This window comes from Bacillus rossius, chromosome 6 (genome assembly GCF_032445375.1).
Source record: "Bacillus rossius redtenbacheri isolate Brsri chromosome 6, Brsri_v3, whole genome shotgun sequence".
NCBI lineage: Eukaryota > Metazoa > Arthropoda > Insecta > Phasmatodea > Bacillidae > Bacillus > Bacillus rossius.
Genome location: NC_086334.1, coordinates 57762505 through 57785481, shown reverse-complemented (window position 1 = coordinate 57785481; position 22977 = coordinate 57762505). Strand labels below are relative to the sequence as shown.

Genomic DNA, 22977 nt, shown 5'->3' with positions numbered 1-22977 from the left:
CTCTAAATACAGGGCTTAGCTCCTTGTTTTATTTCTTATTTTCCACTTCAAATGTCTGTGTGGACTGTGAACTGCGAGGGAAGGGGGGGGAAGAAGGAACCTTCATACATAAAAATAGATGATGTAGAAAACCAGTAAGCCATGACCAAAACATTAGATCAACAACAGCTTATCTCCTGCTCGTTATGTATAATTTTTATCATTGGAAAACCAGTAATTACTTGAATTTGAACAAATTCCCACTTGCAATTGGACTTCCACTAGCAAGGCACTGAGTTCAAATCCTTTCTTCACTCTCCCCCTCCCTCGAGCCTTCAGCTTAGGTACTTTGTAATTCTCACTTCCAATATTTCTCCCTCAAAGCCCATTCCACTCCCTCTCTGTCCTCACCAGAAATGAGTGTCTCGCTCTTCCCGTTCCCCTACTCTCCCTCCAGAGCTTTCACTCGTGATCTTTCCTTCCTCTGTACCCACCTCTGTGTGCCACAAATTAGACATTTTCCTTGGCACCTTTAATTTTTGTTAATTTATATATATATATATATATATATATATATATATATATATATATATATATATATATATATATATATATATATATATATATAAATCAACAAAAATTAAAGGTGCCAAGGAATATATATATATATATATATATATATATATATATAGACACACACACACACACACACAGTTTCTACCAAACGTTAAAGACCACCATCACTTTTCACATAGTACGACTTTGGACAGATACTTTTGATGCAATTAGCATCTTAATTTTTTTTTAATTTTCTATGAGTAAAAGTACATATGTATTAAATGTATATAAGTACATATGTATTAAATGTATGATAAAACCGTTGAAATATTCTGATTATATATTAATAACAATTTTCATAAGAAAATAGAATAAGGAAAATACGGAACATTTTTTACCTAATACAATATTCTACAACTAATTGTAATGGATGTACACAGTTATTGATTTTACACAACATGCATATCACTCTAAGGAAACTATAGCTTTGAAGAGGCCCAGAGAACCTCTTCGTTTTGAAGAATGGCCACATTCTTCTAGTCCGTTCTCATTCCTCCTCCCTACCTTCCCCTCCCTTCGCTCGCCCTCCCCTCCTTTCCTTCCTCTCCCCTTCCCCTCCCTCCTTCCTCCTCCTCCTCCTCCGACCTTCCAGATTCTTCCGGCCTTCTAAACCTTCCTTGCCTCCTCTCTTCCCCTCGTCTCGCCCACTTGTTTACCGTGAGTAAGCAGGCCGCTTCACTCGTTTTTCGGCCGGCAGCGGTCCTGGTTCTCGTCGCCCCTGTGTCTGGTAAGGCGTATTTGCTTGTCATGCCCATTTGTTTTGCGCCTTTCGCCCTGCGGCCGAATGTGCGTTGATTAATTTTGATGTCTGGCCACTTGTTTGGCAGCATGATTCAGGCCTTCTGCCTCTTTTGATTCATCATCTCGTGTTTTTATTGGATTGTTACCAAGCCTTACCAGGTACACAGGGGCGACTCGTAATTATAATTTGTCTTTTATTTTTTTTAAATGTTAAATTATTATTGACTTTACAATCTGTTATACTTGCTTGTTTTAATGTTATTTAAAGCACTTTTTTTCTTATAGGAATGTGCCATTTCAGTATTAATAATGTATTCAGTATTTTTCAGTATTAACGAATGTACTAATTAATGATGTTCTTCAGATTATACAAAGGGATTTCTGCTCTATTTATTTATTTATTTATTTATCTCCTTTTTTATTTATTTATTTATTTATCTCCTTTTTCTTGTATTAATTGTGTCTTGTGACATCTGAGGCAGTCAGATGGGTGACTCTTGCCCCACCTGGTTCAGTTTATTAGGCCTAAACGTCACGCCTCGCGCCTACCCCCCCCCCCTCCTTTCCGCTCCTGGGTCTGTGACGCAGCGTTTATTTTCCCCTTCTCCCCGCGCTGCGATGGTGGCGCCTCCAATGGCAAGTCGATGTGCAACCGAGGCTCATCGCCTCTGGGCCTTTTTCACCTCTAGCTTTCGTTGGGGTCGGTTGTGCGTTCGGTGGTGGTCGTCCACTCTCTCGTCTGGTCGGTAATGTATTTGGATGCTTGGATTGTCCGCGATATGACCGTGGAACTAGCGTAAAGTAAATAGTGTGTTGCCGTTCTTTTAGCTGCTGTCACCTTCTGAAATTGTCTTTCGCTCCTTTCATGGAAACACACGTCGCTTGCCGACCTGGGTGCTGCAAGATGGTTTTGCATTGCCTTTTTTTTTCGTGCCCTTTGTAAAGTGTGGTTTTCATAGGCCTCCTGGCTGGCCACCCCTTCCCCTATTTGAATACCCGGTATGGGGTTTCAATCGCAGGCTCTGCTGGTTCTGTCGCACGTGTGCACGTCTTAAAGCCCGGGTTTTCTTGTTTTCGTGCAGCGTGCTTAATTTCTGGGTACGTTTCCTTCTCCGACGGTCTCAAATTACGTTGGGCCATGCCATGCCGATTCCGACATTCTAGAGGAGGAATTGGTCCGAGCGTAGATGCTCACTTTAACTTAGTTCATTTATGCTCGCGTTTAACTCGCTCAGTACTACCGCTTGTGGCGCACGATGTACCTTCATAATCAGTAACTTTTTTTTTTTGTACTTGTACACTTTAACCTGTACTTATTATTCCAAAGAATATATATACATTTGTGTGTATAAGGATACTTAATACACTAGTCTCATGTTCCTTATGATCCCGTCTATTTGTATAATCTTTTATGTACACCTATAAACTAGCTGCAACAGGTTCTACTAGAAGAACCCCCCCCCCCCCCCCCCATCCTATATTGATTAGCAGGTTGAAGCATCCTTCATCTTAATTGGTGGAAATGAGCCAACCGCAAAAGTTACTTTTTTTGGCCGATTTATCACTCATGTCCAAATCAAAAAATAACAAATATGTTCCTATCAAAAGTTTAAGACCACCTGATCAGGTGAGAAAATACATATTGTTACGATAAAATGATAAAATGTAATGATAAAATAAGGAAATATTTATAACACTATTTTTATTCAAGTTTTTAGTAATCTATGACACCTCCTGCAGTTTTAGGGCATAAATTTATTCTTGTAAGCAAACGGCGGACGAGATTCTGGAAATATTCTACGGAAATGTCTGATCAAATTGTTGCAGTCATGGTTCTGAGTTCATGTATGTTTTTTGGTCGTGACTGTGCTATTTTAGCTCCAATATAACTCCAAACATTCTCGATGGGGTTCAATTCCGGGCTTCGTGCTGGCCATTGCAACAGTGGGACGTCATTCTCCTCGAACCACTGCATTGTTAGGCGGGACCAGTGACAAGTAGCATTGTCTTGCGGAAACACGAAATAACCTCCATAAAGTTTGTGTGCAGAAGGCAGCATGGCATCCTACATTGTTTCAACGTATTCTTTGGAATCCATAGAACCGTCAGTAAACCGAAAAAAAAGTATGTCCCTTGCATGGATATGCAGCCCCACACCATGATCGAACCACCTCCTTGTTGACGGCGGAAGAGAGGCACTAGGGATGAAACTTCTCAGTAGGTGTACGGTGTACACGAATACGGCGGCGTGAATAGAGTTTGAAGCGGCACTCATCACTGAACAAAACTTTTCTCTATCTCTCCATTCCCCAATTTCTCTTCTTGCGGCACCAAAGCCGTCTGTTTTTCCTGGACACCGCTGTTTGAAGCGGTTTTCTTACAGCCATGTAAGAATGCAGTCCCTGCTCTCGCAATCGACGAGATACCATCATTCCTGACACCGCCTTAAAAAATATCATTTGCAGTCGTGTTCTCAGTACTGGCACAAATGCATTCGGACTTTGTTTGGCGAGTCTTGCAAGTACACGGTCGTCTCTAAGTGATGTTGCCTTCGGTTGTGAGTAAATTATATACTACAAACTGTGTCAGGCACAACTTCGCTATCTCGCCAGAATCTCGTCCACCGTTTGCCTACAAGAATAAATAAATGCCTTAAAACTGCAGGATGTGTCATAGATTACTAAAAACTTGAATAAAAATAGTGTTATAAATATTTCCTTATTTTATCATTACAGTGATATCAATGTAGAAAAATCTTCGTAACAGTATGTATTTTCTCACCTGAACAGGTGGTCTTAAACTTTTGATAGGAACATATTTGTTATTTTTTGATTTGGACATGAGTGATAAATCTGCCAAAAAAAGTAACTTTTGCGGTTTGCTCATTTCTACCAATTAAGCTATAGATTCCTTATAGTGTTATGCATGTTGTGTAAAATCAATAACTGTGTACATCCATTACAATTAGTTGTAGAATATTGCAGTAAGTAAAAAATGTTCCGTATTTTCCTTATTCTATTTTCTTATAAAAATTGTAATTAAATAAATAATCGGAATATTTCAACTGTTTTATCACCAAAATATGTACTATTACTCATAGAAAATTTAAAAAAAATTAAGATGCTAATTGCAAAAAAAAGTATCTGTCCAAAGTCGTACTATGTGAAAAGTGAGGGTGCTCTTAAACTTTTGGTAGAAACCGTATGTATATGTATATGTATATATGTGTGAGACAGATTGAATTTTTTTTTAATTTCTGTACCCTAAGGAGCCCTTACTATTTAAACTTTAGTCAGTCAGCACGACCTTAGCGGCCGGACACGCCACTCTGTCCCACGCTGTGCTAGCAGCATCACAGTTTCACTTGCCCTTCTGCACGTTCTGGCGTGTAATTCCTCCCGTCCAAAGCACCGGCAGCACGCTCCTGCACTGGACCGCCCCACTCCCATCAGTGCTGCCAATGTACGGGCGCGGAAAGTTTTGTCTTTCGTGCGGCTCCCGTTCCGGAGCGCCAGAGCACGCCCGGCACTCACCCTGCACCCCTGCCCCCGCCGTTTGTCACTGTGCTTCAGAGAATTCAGGGCTGGGCAATGACCGACTCTGCCCCCAGCTCTCCCTCCCGTGGACAACAACCACGCCCATGCTTGCACCCGGCTCACTTATCTCTCAGCCTCCTGTAGAACTAAATTATAGCCCTTCTTAAGTCCTCTCCTTCCCACCAGGGAGCACCACCTCCTAGACCCTCGTCCCCAGGCAGTATGCTTTACCGCCGTGTATCTGCGCACTACCTACCAGCTCTGTCATCAACCATATGTCAGCACTGCCAATCTTAGTTCCACACCTCTGCCACATAGCACCACCATGCACTTTGGTGGTCTCTTTTCTTTCCCTATTCCATGTAGCTCCACCCCCCTTTTAAAATTTTTTTTTGATACCCCGAAGCCCCTACTTTATCTAGGAGTGATAACTCCTGAGCAGTCTGCACGCTCTCTATTCCCTCTTCTCCCTTCACTCTTTGTAAATAGCGGTATAGATCAACTCAATTTTCGTTCCTCCAGTAGCCTTCCCATGTACGCATACTTTACTTACGTTATTTTCCTTCATTAATTCTGCTTTCATGTTTTCTCCTTCCAGCATTCTGGCTTTGACATTAAGCCTCCTATATTAGAGCTTCAGTATTTGAATCTCTTCCCCATAGTCAACGAGTCTTCTCCTTTCCCTACCCTTTTGACTGCCACAAACCATACCCAGCCAGCCTCAGGATGCCTCTTAGTGCCATCCATTTGTTGTCAAGCCCTTCAATTCCTGCCCACCTCAGTAATTCTCCGCCCTAGTTTGATATGCTCTCCCCCAAATTCTTCCATTTTTTTCTGCCTCTTTATCTTTCACCCTCCATCCTGTTTCTATCTACTCCAACAGGATCCTGTGGTCACTGATAGCCTCCATCACTATACTCCCATCACTGCCTGCACCGGTCATATTAGCATCACATTCAGTGATACCCACATTCTCTAGTTCCCTATTCCATGTCTTGTTTGCTCCTCCAATACCTGCTCGAGCCTCCTACGTGCCAGTTGGAAGGCCTACCTTAGCTTAACTTACTACCATCTCTTCTAGTCCTGCCTCCCACACCACCACTCCTGACATGTTGAGATCGCCAGCTATGACCACCTAGCTCTCTTCCTCAACATATCTAACATTTCCTTTAGCACCTGTATGGTTTCCTCCACTTGCCCTGGTGAACTGTACACTTTCCAGCAGCCTTACCTTTCTATCCTGTCCCTTGATTGGTAACTCCAGTACTCTACCTTACCTGTCAGTTCCTAACCCAGACACACCATCAATTTCTGTTCAAGTCTCTTCTAAATATCTCATACTTAGCCAGCTCCTTAGCTATACATCCCCTACTTCTTCATCCAACCACATCTCTACCGTTACCACAAAATCTGTGATACAAGCCTTGTCTACCTTTTTATACATGCTCCTATAGTTCATCATTCCCATATTAATGCTTTCCCCTTTCCCTACATGTTGCTTCCTCTATTTCACAGTTGTACGTCTCATTCTACCTCTGTTCCCCTCATATCAACCCTTCTTACATCATGTTCTCCCCTCTTCCTCGCATCTTACAACCATAACTACCTGACCCCTTTCCCCCCCTTTTCAAACACCCTGCTCCCTATTTCCACTTGCTCTGTCCAAATGTGTCAACTTCCTCTGATTTAGGTGTATGCCGTGTGTACATCCATGATCAAATGCAAAGAACTAAAACTTACCTCCTGCTTATAACTTTCTTGTTTTATTGTTGGGTTAACAATTTTGCCCGGTCTGTCAAGCCCAATACTCCAACACTCATTGCCAAAAACATCTTCACTCCACCAATCCATTACCTGGAAAAAAATGTTAATATAATTAATACATTAACAGTTATTCAGTGAAGGCCTGTTCTACAAGAACATGCAAGCAGAGATGAATCACATAAACAGAGACTGATATAATATAACGGAGTATAAGAACACGAACCCACACAGATTAGCTCAGAGATTCCCAGCTTTACGTTTATGTCACTCCATGTGACAAATAGAAGCATAGTATTGGTACCTATCGGTTGTTGCCAAGTTTGTTTATGTCTTAAATTTGTTAAAAATGTTTTGAAGTTCAAGAATATCTAATGTTCTATAAATGCTTTCTGATTTATTTTATTATAAATGTATTACATGTAACTTCTGACCATGTTATGTTCTTGTAACTCAATTTCATTTTGATAAAATAAATTTTTTTAATTGTGAAATTCAGTACAGTAACGTTGATTGCCCTTGTTACACTTCCGTACCTTACGGAAGTGGTAGACAAATAGTGACACTTAAATAACTTGCAGGTACTTTTCCATTTACATTTTTACGTTTCCGTGTCACGAAACCGGTCTTCACTATCCATCTGGCACGTTCACATTGCACTGAAATGTAAAAAATGGCAACAAAGATATAAAATTTCACTGTTAAGAAAAATTAATTTTATTAAGAAAAATTGATACGAGAAAAACCACAGGGTCAAAATTTACATATTAGGCCCTATAATAAAAATAAACCAGAAAGAATGATAGAATGCTAGATATTCTTCTACTTCAAAACATTTTTAACATGTTTCAAATTATAAACAAAGATGGGTATTACATCAGCCGAATACTAAGTTTCTTTTAGTTGCACGAGGTAATGTAAATATAAAAACTGGCATTGCAGAGATAATCATTACGGATCCATGCCCACATGCGTGCAACTGTAGACACTCTGTTCTGAGAGATTTGTCTTCATATCCATTTCTCCTGCTAGACACAGATGCTGGGCTTCTGGAGGACTTGGTGGTGGTAAACAGTTGGATACCATCTTTAATGATTTTGAGAACATGTATGATAAGGTGGCACACACAAGAGGATAGGTTGATAATGGACAGTAGGGTGGTAAATTGGACGGAAGACTTCTTCGGGATAAGAAACAGCAGGTGTGGGTGGGAAAGAAAAGGTCGGAAAATAGCGTAGTGACACCAGGGGTAGGTACTGCATCATGCAGTACTCTCATGTATACTCCCATGCAGTCTGCATGGGAGTGTTATGAGGCCCCTCTATTCATTATAACGATAAATGATACAGTAGAGGGAATGAGGAGATTGGGAATATTTGCGTATGGCTGCATCATGGATGAAACCTTGGGGGAATGGTCACACCTAAGGGTGATCAGAAGTTGGAGAACTTGTCAAGAGCAAATTTAATTTAGATAAAAATAAACACGACAAAGGTGGTTAGGGTTACCAGAAGTATTAAAGAAATTACATATGTGGTTGGAAAGGACAGAAGATAGGTAGAAGGCAGAAGACTATAAATACCTGGGGGTAACCCTACAGAGCAACCTAGGATGGGAAAAGCAAGTACAGAAGGTTGTAAAGAAGGGGGCTGGGGGTGATTGGCAGGACCTAATGGGATATGAAAGGAAAGTAAAATAAAAGGCATATTACAGGTTGGTGAGGTCAATGATGGAGTATAGGGCGGCAATTTGAGATCTGCACATGACGGAATGAAAGAATTGTAAAATGGAGGGCAGAGAGATGGGTGATGAGTATTTGCCGGTGAAGGGCAGGGGAAGATATACAGACCATCAGTGATGATCAAGGAGCTGGGGTGGGACACACTACAGGGGAGGAGGAAGAGAGAAAGACTGGAGGCTGTTTAACAAGGTAAAGGGGGAGAGGGGTTGGGAAAGCTGGGTGGGAAATAGATTGATAAGATGTATGTGCCGAGGAAGGAGAGATCATGAATAGAAGACCCAAAGGGAGTGGGAAAGAACAGAAAGACGAAAGCACTCGTTCATGGTAAGAACCAGACGGAAGTATGATTAGCTCAAGGGGACATATTGGCTCTGATTTATGGAAGAAGCTTCAGGAAATGGCACAATCTATATTACGTAATATTATAAAGAGGAAAGATTTGTTTGTTTGTATTAAATAGGCTCCGAAACTACTGGAACGATTTGAAAAATTATTTTTCCATTAGAAGCCGACATTATCCCTGATGAACATAGGCTACTTTTTACAGCGTTATTTATTAACAACATTATTTAAGCAACATATTTTAATTTTTCTATCCCTGATGAACATAGGTTACTTTTTACTACGTTATTTATTAACCACATTATTTAAGCAACATATTTTAATTTTTCTATCTTTGTAATTCAGTAACTAGCAACTGTCCGTCGTCATCATTGTGTCTCTCTTGACGCTCGCGTTCCCACCACAGGTATAGAGAATGAAATGGGTTAGATAAAGAGATATATAGATGTATAGAGCTATATAGAGATTTATATATAGAAGAGATAGTGTGAGGTATATATGTATATACCTATGTAGATATAAAGAGATAAATAGCGATAGAGAGATACATAGTTATATAAAGATGTAGATAGAGATAAATATATGTTTAGAGAGATGGATAGATGATTTGTATATATGTAACTACTTCAAACATATTACAAAACAAAACTGATTGAGTCATTGCAATGCATGCCGAGCATTAGCTAGATAATGGAATCTTTTCAATATTAGTAATCTCTTAATTTTCAGCTTTTTTCTATAGTGCTTTATAGAATCTAGATTAAATACAGACCACCTCTTTTTATATTTATATATATATATATACATATATACATATATATATACATACATGCATACATACATACATACAGGTAAATAATTATGGTAAATACGTATGTAGTTGGGCGGTATTTGCGAGAAAAAAAATGTTAAAAATCCGAATATACTTTTATTCTATGCTCTTTAACTTCCTCTTTTCAATAAAAGTGGTGGATGTAATAAATTCCAAATACTTTAGGAGATATCGAATTTTTAAATTTCATCATATGTAGTTGAGCGGTATTTGCGAAAAAAAAATGTTAAAAATCCGAAAATACCTTTATTAGATGCTCTTCGACTTCCTCTTTTCATTAAAAGCGGCGGAGATAAGAAATTCCAAATACTTTAGGAGATACTGAATTTTTAAATTTCATCACAATTATAGCAGTGCGTTCATGTGGCTTTCACCATTGTTTCTTGTTTAAGAGCATCTATTTTTTTATTGGATAATGATGTCACGTGATTGTTCGTGATAGGCCAGAATTCAAATTAACCAATACGTGATTATTTACTTCATTTATTGTTTAAAACGGTGTTTAATTACCGCCTCCAACTTAGGCGAGTTTTTAACGTTTCTAATTTTAAAGTCTTATTTTTTATTGTTACGCAAGTAATAAGTAACAAAAAAATTTTACGTGAGTTGTTTATGTTCATCCTTTGTCCCGGTTTGTTAGGTCAGGTCAGTTACATTATAAATACTTTAAAACTAAAGAACCATTGAAATAATTTCATATTATTTCTAATGTACGCTTAGTTTCAAAGTATTTATAAAGTAACTGACCTGACCTAATCGACCATTTTCATTAATTAGGCATTCACAAACACACGGCAAAATAAAAAAATTGTGACGGTTGAATGATAAACACAGGTCTTGTATGCAAAATAAGAACGGCGATATTCCCTAAGTATTTGGAATTTCTTATCTCCGCCGCTTTTAATGAAAAGAGGAAGTTGAAGAGCATCTAATAAAGGTATTTTCGGACTTTTAACAATTTTTTTCGCAAATACCGCTCAACTACATATGATGAAATTTAAAAATTCGATATCTCCTAAAGTATTTGGAATTTATTACCTCCGCTGCTTTTAATGAAAAGAGGAAGTTGAAGAGCATCTAATAAAGGTATTTTCGGATTTTTAACATTTTTTTTCGCAAATACCGCTCAACTACATATTTACCATAATTATATACTGGCAGAACGTCTGTCGGGATCTGAAAGTGATATAAATTATTTTGCACACTTGACATTCAAATTAAGAAGACAATTACTAACTACATCTGATTTCGAAAAAGGTCCCCTTCACCCTGTGTTCAGCCCTGGCAACGCCGGGTACTGCAGCTAGTAGTATATTAAGGGAAAACTCCATGCCACAGAACAAACGACCAAATGCAAGCATATGATTCTTAATTGACTAACCTAACCTCATCTTAACACTTTTACCGAAACCCCGGTCTCACAGACCGCTAGGAAATTGTACATCTTAATGTTGGCAACACTAGTGGGACGTCTCGGGTCCACCTCCCTAGTACCTTCCCCCCACCCTCCCTTCCTACTGCTGACACATCCTTTGTTCAGTTTGAGTGCGGCACTTGACCTTGACTGAGCCCTAATCGTAAACAAACCGGTCTCCCTGACCGACGGTTTCTGTAAGTGTAGTGGTGACGCGCGGTCACACAGACCGAGGGTTTCTGTTTATGTTTGAACTGATTTCTTTTTTTAGTTTTTAGTTACGTTGTAGGATTTAAAGTAGTGTGTATAACATTTTTAGGCTGAATCTGTGTGTAAGATATTGTTTTGTACTATGGATGAGGATCAGGGTGGTAGTAATCAAAACCGACCCCGAAGACGTTTGGACCCTAGTGATCCACGGTTTGGTGATATTATCCGAGATTTGTTGCATAATGACGTCCCTGACGATGAAACAAGCAGTGTAAGTGAAGTGGACGACTCCGACGAAGATTCCGACTTCATTTTACCAGGGCGCGAAGGACAAGTTATAGATGACAGTTCTGAGGAAGAAGATGAAATTATGTTAGAAGAGGATGCTTCGAACGAACCAATAGTGGATCAAGCTAATCAAGCTGTAAGAGAAGTCTTTTTCATTGAAAGAACTAAGAAGACTGAGCTAGTAGTGCCAAACGCATGGACCAACAAGCCACCACCCCGAAACGTGAGAACACCTGCTAGGAACATTATTAGGGGCTTACCTGGATTACAAGCACGAGGTAGAACACTCGGAAACCAACCAAGCAAAAAAGAGGTATGGCAGCTATTGTTTGATGACGTAATTATGAACATGATCCTGGTAAACACCAACATAAAACTTGAAGCCGTAAGAGCTGGTTTGTCAGTTACGACTAAAAAAAACAACTATAGAGATACAGACATTGAGGAGCTCAAAGCTCTAATTGGATTATTGCTGGCATCATCAGTTTTATCTTCATATGAAGAAAAAATAACTTCTGTATTTACAAAAGATCCTTACAGTAGACAGATTTATTCAGCGACTAAGTCCATCAAACGATTCGAGATAGGTACTTCTAATGTGTCTATGCTTCGATGATTTTAGAACACGTAATCAAATAAGAGTAACAGACAAAGCTGCTCCTATACCTGAAATATTTGGAAATTTCATTGAAAACTGCAAAAGATCGTACTCAGTATCTTCTGAGGTAATGATTGATGAGATGCTCGTACCTTTTCGAGGGCGGTGCGGGTTTAAGGTGTTTATGTCAAAAAAACCTAAGAAATATGGAATCAAAGTCATGTGTCTATGTGATGCTAAAACCTTTTATCTTCTAAATGCTTACATCTACACCGGAAAGAGTTCTGATTCCGTGGGACTGAGTGAGACAGAAAAAACCCTTGCCATACCAACTCAATCTGTAGTAAGACTTTGTAAACCGATCGTAAACAGTAACAAAAACGTTACTGCAGATAATTGGTTTAGCTCACTTGAAGTTGTAGATGAGTTACTGAAAAGAAAACTCACTTACGTCGGCACAGTACGAAAAGACAAGAAGGCTATCCCAGAAGTATTTCTACAAGATCCTGTACGTCCAGTTGGCTCATCATTGTATGGATTTAGAGACAGAATTACTTTACTGAGCTGTGTGCCAAAGAAAAACCGAGCTGTTATCCTCATTTCATCGATGCATCATTCAACTGAAACAAACGAGAATAAACGCAAGCCTGAGATAATAGCGCATTATAACATTACTTTTTCTCAACAAAAAATTAACAACTTCAATATTTAGTTAGTGTTACTTACTTTATTTATCATTTAAATACTTAAACGTGCAACTTGGGTATTGCCACCGTCTCTGCCACTGAGAACGTTACATTCAGTTAATAATTTTATGGCTCCTATACATAGTTATACAAAAATTATTTCATAAAATTATAACATTACAAATGTAAACAATATACAAGAACAATTTCAGGGAAGCCTACGATGAAACATAGAGTAACGATGAACATGAACAATAGTCGTGCTAGTGGATCATACCAACGAGCATTACTCCTTTTGCATAACAGCGATGCAAATATTTATAGAATACATCGAACTATTCGATATTTTGTCTCGATATTATTGAAGCAAGTAAATAGTTTTGTGACTACAATATATTCAATCGATAGTATAAGAGTATTCATTGTCATGTGAATATTTTTTGGAATTTTTTTTATATTTTTAGTTGGCAACACTAACTGGAAACCCTCTAGCTGTGAATATAGCTTCTCTGGAAAGTGGGAACTACCGCTTTATTTGAAACAAAGGGGAAAAACCTTTTCTTATATTATGTTTCTGTCCAAAAGCCCCGATGCATCACTCCTGGGTCCTCGGCTGGCCTATACTGTGCTCGTCTCCTGCTAGTGCTGTGGTGTACTGTGTAAGAGTGTAATGTCAACTGTGTATACATAATGAGCGCCAATAAAGTGTGGAAATATTTCAGAAAATTGTAAAAAGACAGCAAAAGTGTGAAGTGCAATTTATGTTTTAAAACATATTGCGTCTCAGGAACAACTACAAACTTATTTGCACATCTTAAAAGCAAGCATATTAATGCTTATCATGAATGTATGCTGGAAAGTAAGAAGCTGAAGCAAACCGTTCTTTTAACACAAGTAATTTTCCAAATTATTGTTTGTTTAATATTGCGCAGAATAACTGAAGATTTATGCATGAACCTTGACGCCACCCATCGGTGCTCCCTCTGATCGCACAGGCAGTTATGTGTCCTCAACACCTGATCAGGACACGTGCAACGAACACGCCCATGAGGGCCAGGGAGAGTGAGTTAGGGCAGCGCACCGAACGGTGTGAGGCTAGTCACGGCCGGCTGTGTTGTGCGACGCTCCCGAACGGGTGTGGCAATGCGCCATCCAGTATAGTGATGGGTCGTTCGTGAACGATTCGTTCAAAAAGAACGAATCTTTGAGAGAACGAAATCTTGCGATTCGTTCGCGATGTAAAGATCCGGCTCTTTGAGAGCCGGTACCTTGAAAGATTCGGAAGAACGAAAACGAGGAGAGAACGAGAGAACGAGATGAGAGAACCGGCCACGCGCCCGGTCTGATTCGTTCGTGAAATGATTCATGACGTCAGGAGTCTGAAGAATTAGTAATCACAGCGTGCGCATGTTCACAAGAGCAAACGATAACTGATCAAATAAAATAGGGTAACATGAAAAGTATCTATACCTGAAAATGTCAACTGTTAAGTAGTGGTTTAAAATTGCTTTTTCACATTCACATACACAAATTTGGAAATAAAAAACTAAAAAAAAACTCAAATAAAAATAAAAACCGTATGAATTAACAATAACAGGGAAAGTAACTACAAATGTTCACACTTACCATTTTTGGGTTAATTAATGTACTTCATTTGTTTCTCTTCATACTGAATCGCAGTAGTAGTATTAAATTTTTGTCTTTTTTTTCTCTAAATGTGTTGGTCTACATGTAAACACTTTACTGTCACTAAAGTGTAAATAGCCTGTATATTAATATTTGTAACTTAAAAAGTAATAAAATATAAATAATCTTGTTTCATATACGCAACTGTGATTCACTGGCTACGGAAAGCAATGTTCACATTCAAATACAAAAACACGTACCTAATACTCTAAAGGATGAACGAGTTACGACACCTGATAAAAGAGCCAGATCCCATACACAGAAAAGAACGAATTGACCGAGATGAACGAATCGTTCTGAACGAATCATTTCACGGAACTGATCCAAAAGAACCGACTCGGTCAAAAGAACCGTTCTGCCCATCACTAATCCAGTAGCGGTCGGTGATGTTAAATTATGGGTGTTCACACACTCATACACACACACATGTTAACACATATGCACTCATAAAGAAAAAAAAAGACCTCCTACCTTACTGCGTACTAGAAGCTTGTTTTGGTGTCAGATTATCTGTGTTGGTGCGGCACCGTAGCAGTTACTGCTTATCTTGGAGTCGTGAAAGATATATTTCGTTTATTACACAAACTCAGCGAAGCTTATTGAGCAGACTAGTTGTTTTTTAAGAGATTTTAAATTGTAATTCAAAATGGTAGATCGCTGATCAAGCCTCACATAAATAATAATAAATTATGTTTGATGTTCTTGATTTTTCAAATTTGTGGCTGGGCTTAAGCTTATCAAAGTGTTGTGCCTGAAAGCAATGTGAAGCTAAAAAATATGATTTTACAAACTTTAATGCTACAAAGGTATTGCACCATTATTTATTTTTAAAAAAAATCCATTCTTCTGTCTTTCAGCTGAGCAAACTTGTTGATGACTCTATGATTAAAATCATGCATGCTGTTTATTAGTCTTTTTTTCTATTGACAACATTGCTAAAGCAGTAAGTCTTTCTTCTGACATAGTGTTCCTAAATTTTTAATTGTTATCTTTTCCTTGTAGTAAGTTTTCTGTTCGCTAAAATTGTTTGTACCGAATTCATTATGGCGATTTTTAAAAATGGTACATGTTTTCTATACGCGCTAAAGAACGCAGTCACATTTTCACAGTTAAAGTCTTACAACAAAGGGAAACTTTATAAAATAGGTAACTTACCTCAGAAAAATGTTGTCCTGCGTAAGGCACAGAAAAATATTTTACAAACGCACAGTCACACTAATGATTTAAAGATATTTACGCTCGCACTGAACCACACGCAACTATTTGTTTCTACTGGACGTAAAAAAACTGAAAACGAAAAGTTTGTTTGGTTAGGGGTGATAGTATTGGAGTGGACAATACTGGCATCTACCGGGCTGATTCATAAGTTATGACTTACTTCTCTGATCAGTGCTGCTGTGCGTGCTGAAATTTGGAACTACATCAATGAAACGCCAGGAAAATCACGAGCACACCAGAGCCGTGCACTCGACCAGTATTAAATGTCCCGTAGGAGGTGACGTAATTCCTTCGTGCACATGCGCAAAAGGACCGAGGCAGGCATGCAGGCAGCGCGTTTCGTGCACAGATCTATTGTGAACACTACAGCCTTGCCGTATCGCCTCAATCGAAAAAATAAAAACAGACGTCCGTGACAGATGCAAACAAAGCGACGAGTGTTACTCTGGTAGCTGCCACTGGTAAAAGTAGAAAAAAGGAACTTTTAACTCTACAAAATAAATAAATGTTCTGTAGAAAACTGGGTGTGCACGTGCACTTGTGCTCTTTAATACTGGCCGCTACTGGCACCATCAAAATAGTGCACATGTAATTGTAATTCAGAGGAAAACTAATGACGTCGATCCAAGTGTCTCCTCGGCACCTTCAGGCCGTTATGCCTCGTCAACGTCCTCTCTTGCAATACTAGTGCACCGAATGTGAAGTGCGATGGTCAGGGATGCACCCGCGAGCGCCCTAGTATGCCAGTGGGCTTCTTTTGTGTTATAAATAATTCTGCTTTTTATGTATTTTTAAATGATCGCGAGCCTCAATAATTGTGTATATTTTGTAATCGTAACTAATTAACTGATGTGTAAATTTTTGATTAATGTCTCGCTAAGTTGTGTAAATGATTCTGTGATTTTTCTCAAGTGTTTCGCCATGCTAGTAATGTAATCGCAGCCTGGGGCATCGCGGGGTGGGCCTCTCCCACGCCGGCCGATTTCTACTCCACTCCTCCGCGGCCCGCGGGCCTCGGTCCGCTGGCGGGCGGGAAAGGGCAGTGGTGTTCTGGGCGCGATCGAGGACAGACGTGCACACCGCTCCGCGCTGCTCGTGAGGCGCGCCTTCTCAGGTCGCAGTCGGACGACAGTGAAACGTCACGAGTTGTATCTGCAGCAGAGCTGCATCCGTTGTATCGCTCACCGTATTTCAGTTTTACGAGTTTTCCGGGACGTCATCAGACGAACGTCATAGGCCGTGTACGCGCAGTTACGGACCGCCGAACCTCGCAGTCAGTACGAGACTCTTACGTGACGGACAGCACACGCGCTGTACATTGTTACGAAGCAATCTTAATCGGAGCCATTGTTACTGGAATAACTTCCCAGTTTGTGTCGGGATGTGTTAACGGACGAGACTTTCTTCCGGGAGTCCGGGTCGTAGCGGGGAAGGCGCTCATTCCGCGACGGGTCCGCCAGGCTACGGCAGGCTCTCTAAGCGACAGTAAAAGGGGCTCGTGGAACAGTCAACACCGAGTTGGAATTGCCTACCATTCTTCCTCCTCACCTAAAACTCCCTCCAGGTCTCGTATTTCCCGGTCCCGGCCACGTTGGCCTGGACCCACACCTCACCGACGAGAGCTGCACGGGAAAGACAGGGCAATTACGCAAACGGGGAATCAGAGACCTAAAGCCGAGGGACGTCACTAAAATGTTTATGTCTTTAAAATCTATTGCCATCAGCCGGGGTTTCGGGTGTTATTCCCGCGGCGAATCTAAGGAGTTGTAAGTGAAGATTGGGGTGTTTTCCGGGAGAACGCTAGGCTAGCTCTGTCGTCTAACTGTGAGTGGGTTGATCGGCCGCAGCATGTCCCCCAGACTCGGTGGCTTGACTCGGAAAGTAGCGATGGCTGGATTAATCCCTGCACCATAGAAAAAACAGACCCGAAGTCGCGTGGGGAGTTGCGTTGAAAAAGGTAATTTGTGATGACTATAGTTACTAGTCGTGAAGAATCAGAGAGACAAAACTTGAATGCTCCCCACGGTATGCGCAAGTCCGCTCCGGGCCGCGAGCTGATCAGAACTCCCTCAGGGGTTGGTGTGCGGAAGGGGGAACATTCCCTCCATGCGCCAAGGTTAAGCCGCTCTTCTCATCTGGGTGGAGACTTGGCGAGGGGTGCGTTCCGCCAGCAGGAGCTAGTACTGCGGGCTGAGGCCGGGCTAATGGCCTTCGGTCGGTACAACGTCAAACGCCCCCCCCCCCCCCCTGAAGAAGCCCGGCCATGCACGCGATCAGGATCTGCGGCCATTTGCACCCCTAGCATGTCGTTGACTCCCCATCCTGACACCTGGGGTGGCTGCGGCTGGTGGGGCCAGAACTCTGTACCTGGTGGCTGCGGTTGGTGGGGCCGCATGGAGGCATGATGAGGTGGTGGTGTGCAGTGTTGTGGTCGTGTGGTGGTGTGGTGGGGTGGCCTACTTTTCACAGCATGTCCAGGCGGTTGGGGCTATGGGCGGTCACAGGTTGTAGTGCGTGTCCACCGGTGGTCGAGTTTCCTCGATCATGCCCTCGGGATTGCGGGGGCTGCGTTGGCCCCTCCAGAGGTCGTACTCGGCCAGGTACCCCGGGGGCCGCCTGTCCCTGGAGGGGTCTCGTCACTTGGCATGTAGGCGCTTCGTCAGGCGCTCCTGGTGGGTCATGAGGTGTCCGAGTAGTGGTCGTGGTGGTGTTGTTGTGATCTTCCGTCGGGGTTGTACGGCGGTTGCTCGCATCGTGGTTGTTGGATGGCCTGCTAGAGAAAGGTTGCTTCCTTCATTCGGGTATACCCGGGGTTTCTCCTGCCTCGTCGTCATGTTCCTCCATGACGGGTGTTGTGCCCTCAGGTAGGGTTGCCGCCTCCTCCTCTGATGCATGGGCGATCACTGGCCCAGCCGCACAGAGTTGTAGTTGTTGTCCAGTGGCGCCGAGTACCACGTCGTCGGGTTCGTCGACGATGGAGGCAGTGTCTCTCAATAGGCCCTCTGGGTCGCTAAGTGAGATGTCGGTAATGGTCACCTGTCCGTGGTGGATCATCTGTCCCTGTTGGCTTGACGTCATCTCGTGTGTGGGATCTTGTGCATCACTTGGTGTTTCCATGTAGTCGAGGGCCTCTTCTGGTGTCCTGGTTCGGATGTTGTGGTCATGCTCTCCGGTAGCCGGTTCGGGCTCGTCTGCTACCGGTTGTTCGTCGTCGTGCATGTCGTCGTATGTCTCATCGTGGTCTGGTTCTTCCGGCATAAGCTCAACCGGTGTCGTGGCCAGTCGTAGATCGTTGCGGTTGATCTTCCGGATGCGCCACCCCCCGAGTCTGACCAGATATGCGGTCCTGCCCACGCGTCTCTAGATTTTGTAAGGCCCGATTCAGCTCGGTGCCAATCCAGAGCAGTAGATGCGGAGGGCTGCCAAAAGTGGGTGCACGCGGGCGTAGACTTGGTCTCCCGCTCGGACTAGGGGTGGCTCCCGCGTGCTCTTAGAGGTGATCTTCTGCGAGTATGTCGCTTGTCGTCGTCGTGCGTCTTCATACATGTCTGTCCTGCGCTGGTCACATTCCTCCGTCCCTTCTCAGTCGTGCGGCGTCCTGTGGGCAGCACATTCGCCTGGGAGGTGCAGGTTACTTCCTTGCACCATCTCGGCGGGCGTGTGGCCGGTGGCTGCGTTCACACGACGGCAGATGCAGAACAGGGCATCGGCGAGGTGTTGGTCCCACTTCGATTGGTCGTCAGTCAGTCGGAGTCGGATTTGGATCTTCAAGTCCTGGTTCCTGCGTTCGGTGGGGTTAGCTCTGGGATGGTAAGCTGGGGTGGTGTGGTGCTGGATATGCACCTGTGTGCACCAGTCCTACAATTGCTTGCCGATGAACTGGCTGCCATTATCGGTCAAGGCCGACAGTGGGTAGCCCCACCGAGGCAGAAACTCCTGCGTCATGAGGTGGACACCCTGGCATTGCTGCACAGATATGCCTCTGTCCATCTTGTGAACATATCTGTCACACCGAGTATGAACCTCTTCCCTCTGGGCGACCTGGGGTAGGGCCCCATCAGGTCGAGTGCGATGGTCTGGAATGCATGGGTCGGTTGTTGTGGGTGCTGTTGCTGTTCCCCGTCGCATCGACGCGCCTTGCGGACCTGGCAGACCTCGCACTCCCGAACATACTTCTTTAAATCCCGCGCCACGCCGGGCCAATGGTAGTGTTGGGAGACCGCGTGTCGAGTCTGGTCCATACAGGGGTGTCTTGCCAGTCAAGACGGACTCGCGCACCTCGGGAGGCACGTAGGTCTTCCACGACCCCGCGACTTCAAGCGCTCGGTGCATGATCCGGCCATCCTGGTCTCTCCACGTGGGTGTAGTTCGTCTCTGGCTTGTTGTCATCGTCGGATCATTTCGGTTGATTGACGTTGAGTGGTCATGACCCGTTGGTCGACGTTTGTTGCGGTGTCAGGTGGCAGGTCGGTTTGGTTGGGGTCGGTCGTGATCCGTAAAGAGGTGTTTAGTGGCGAGAGGTGTTCGTTGTTGGAACCGGGCGGCAGCATGTCCTCCCACTCCTCCACGTCGATGACCTTGAGTTGTTCGCTCGGTTGCCACGACAGGGTGTCTGGCATCTGGTTTTTTTCGCCCTGGCACGTGCTCCACCGCGAAGTCGAAGGACCATATGAGTTTCCCTTTTCTGCCCTGCATTGTCTGGAGCCAGGTGAGGCAGCGGTTGTCGGTACGGAGAGTAAAGGTCCGGCCCTCGAGATTCGGCTGGTACTTTTTTATTGCCCAGATCACCGCCAAACACTCCTGCTCATTGCTGGGGTATCTACGCTCAGCAGGCCCGAACTTTGCGCTGGCGTACTCCACTACGTGCTTGTCTCCTAGGTGGTCAACTTGAAACAGGACGGCGCCTACCCCTAAGGCGCTTGCATCTGTCTGAAGGATGAGTGGGCGTTCGGGGACAATACACGCAAGGGTGTGGCAGCGAGTGAACGCGCTCTTCACCTCCTCGAATGCGCATTGCGCATCACTGACCCAGTGGTAGCGCCTTTCGGTGACAGCAGGTCGGTGAGGGGTATGATTATCCGGGAGAAATCGGGTATGTATACCCTCAGCCAATTGATCAGACCGATAAACCTTTGGAGCTGCTTCCTCGTACGGTCGCGATCATCTGGAGATGGCCAGTCTGAAGCTGGCTCCCCTCCGCATTGACGCAATGGCCCAGGAATTCCACCTCCTCGGTACCCAGGTGGCATTAAGCGGGGTTCGCGGTCAGGTGGTGGGTAGCGAGTCTCTCGAGCACGAGTGCTAGGTGGCGGCAGTGGTCCTCCCATGTCTCTGAGAAGACGATAACATAGTCTAGATATGCGAGGGCGAACTGGCCAAGGTACCCTTCTAGCACCCGCATCATCATTGCTTTGAATGTCGCTGTTGCACTCTTGAGCCCGAAATGCATGGCCCTGTACTGGAATCGCCTGCCATCGGGGACAGTGAAAGCAGTTTTCTCCCGGTCTTGGTGTTTAATTGGTACTTGCCAGTACCACGACTTCAGATCTAGCGTGCTGAACACGCAGGCCCTCCCGAAGCCAGATACCGCCGTCTCGACGCTGATCTGCGGGGGTGGTGCACTGATGGTTACGGCAATGAGGGGGCGAAAATCAGTAAAAAAACGCAGGGTACCGTCCCATTTGGGGGCCAGAATGATACACTCGTTGTAGGGGCTGTTGGAGGGTTCGATCACCCCACTGTGCAGCATTTCAGTGACCTGCTCCCATATGATCCTCTGTTCCTTGTACCCATAACCCCGGGGTGATTCATAGATGGGTTGGTCGGTGGTAGTCGGGATGGAGTACTCGGCAAGAGTGGTGCGCCGTAAGGGCTCGGCGGTCGAGAACACACCTCATCGTTCGTGCAGGACTTTGTTGATGGCACTACGGAACTCCGGTGGTACATCGTGGTGGAGGTCGTCTAGGGCTACAGTCGGGCCTGATGGTCTAGGTGTTCGATCCACCGCATACACAGCGAACCTTTCAGTTCGCCCCACATTGATTTTAGCTAGCCCCATTTCCAACACTGCATCGTGTTCTGCCAGCCAGGGTTGCCCTAACACAAGCTCTTCCCCCAAGTCCCCCACAAATACAGCAGTCACTAGTGTAGTTAGCTCCTGAATGCTTACCTTCACATCCGCGTGTCCAATCATCCAGCCGGTGTGGGTGGTGGTTGCCAGCCGGAGCTCGCCCTGGTGTGGGCGGAAGGTGCCGGTAGGTAGCAGCGAGGTGTGGATGGACACCTGGCTTGCCCCCGTGTCGATGATAGTGAGGGTCGGGCGTCCATTCACCTCGACGGGCACGCGGAGCATGTGGTCGCTGGGTTGTGCGAGTTGTCCCATCCTGGGGGGTTGTTGTAACTGGATTGGTCCACCAAGGCCGGGCTGTTGGGCGTGGTGATGTCGGCGTGGTGGGTGCGCTCGGCGGTTGAGCATGGTGTGGTGCTGGGGTCGCCGGGTCCTGTCGTGAGTGTCGTGGTGGGTTCTGTCGTCGTTGGCATTCCTGTTGGTCTTCGGTAGCGAGGTGTTGTGGTGGGCGGTGCTTGTCGTGGCTCGTCGTGGTTGTCACCGGTGCTCATGTGGTGTATGTTGGCATGGTGGATGCACTCAGCGGTTGAGCGTGGTGCGGCGCTGGGGTCATCACGTCCTGTCGTGTGTGTCGTGGTGGGTGGTTTACTTTGTGCTGCCCTTGTCACGGGTGGGTTTGACGTGGTCATGGCATCACTTGGTTCGCGTGTCGGTATTGTGGGCGGGGGCTCCATCTGTGTCCCTAACTACTCGTTTACCGTCGGCTCTTGATCGTGCGAGGTGGTGGGTGGTTGGTAGGCGAGTTGTGTCATGCGCTGGGCGTTTGCCCTTCTAGGACAGTCGCTAATCCAGTGGTACGTGCCCTGGGAGCATCCTAACCTGCACTGCGGCGGTTGATAACTTGCTCTTGCTTCCAGCCGCGTCAGGCCGTCGGTGCGTAGCGTTCTTGGCTCCCTAAGGTTGGGGCCCCTCTGTTGTGTTTGCAGTGGTGGTGCCTGGGTTTGCTAGCAGGTGTCGGCAGTTGGGTGGGCTGCTCTGTTCTCACTTGGGGCCATGCGTGCACCTTCCCCACATCCTCTGAACATTTTGCTCCGTCGCAACCGCGAGTTGCACATATTCCATGACGGTGTTTACGTGGGTGACGCGCATGAACAGCTGGAGCTCGTCCCTCAACAGTAGGGTGATGGTGGGGAGTGCTCTGGTGGGCTCTGCGAATGGTGCTATGCGCTTTAAGAGCTGTAGCTTGTGTGCCACGAAGTT

At 44.3% G+C, this 22977-nt stretch overlaps 1 protein-coding gene across 5 annotated transcripts in view; it reads right to left on the bottom strand.

Annotated features, from left to right (window-relative positions):
* The window catches only part of LOC134533230 (gastrula zinc finger protein XlCGF57.1-like), a 69003-nt gene extending 55977 nt beyond the window's left edge, over positions 1 to 13026 (bottom strand). For 3 of the 5 annotated variants that reach the window (XM_063370637.1, XM_063370636.1, XM_063370633.1), the window contains exons 1-2: positions 12787 to 13026; positions 6615 to 6728 (exon numbers count right to left, since the gene is read on the bottom strand). In XM_063370637.1, coding sequence (XP_063226707.1) covers positions 6615 to 6728; positions 12787 to 12798 — 126 coding nt within the window. In that variant the 5' untranslated portion in view covers positions 12799 to 13026. Of the gene's footprint in view, positions 1 to 6614; positions 6729 to 12511; positions 12708 to 12786 lie in introns of all 5 variants that reach the window. The other 2 variants (XM_063370634.1, XM_063370635.1) reach the window with 2 other exon arrangements.
* Between the last annotated feature and the right edge of the window lie 9951 nt (positions 13027 to 22977).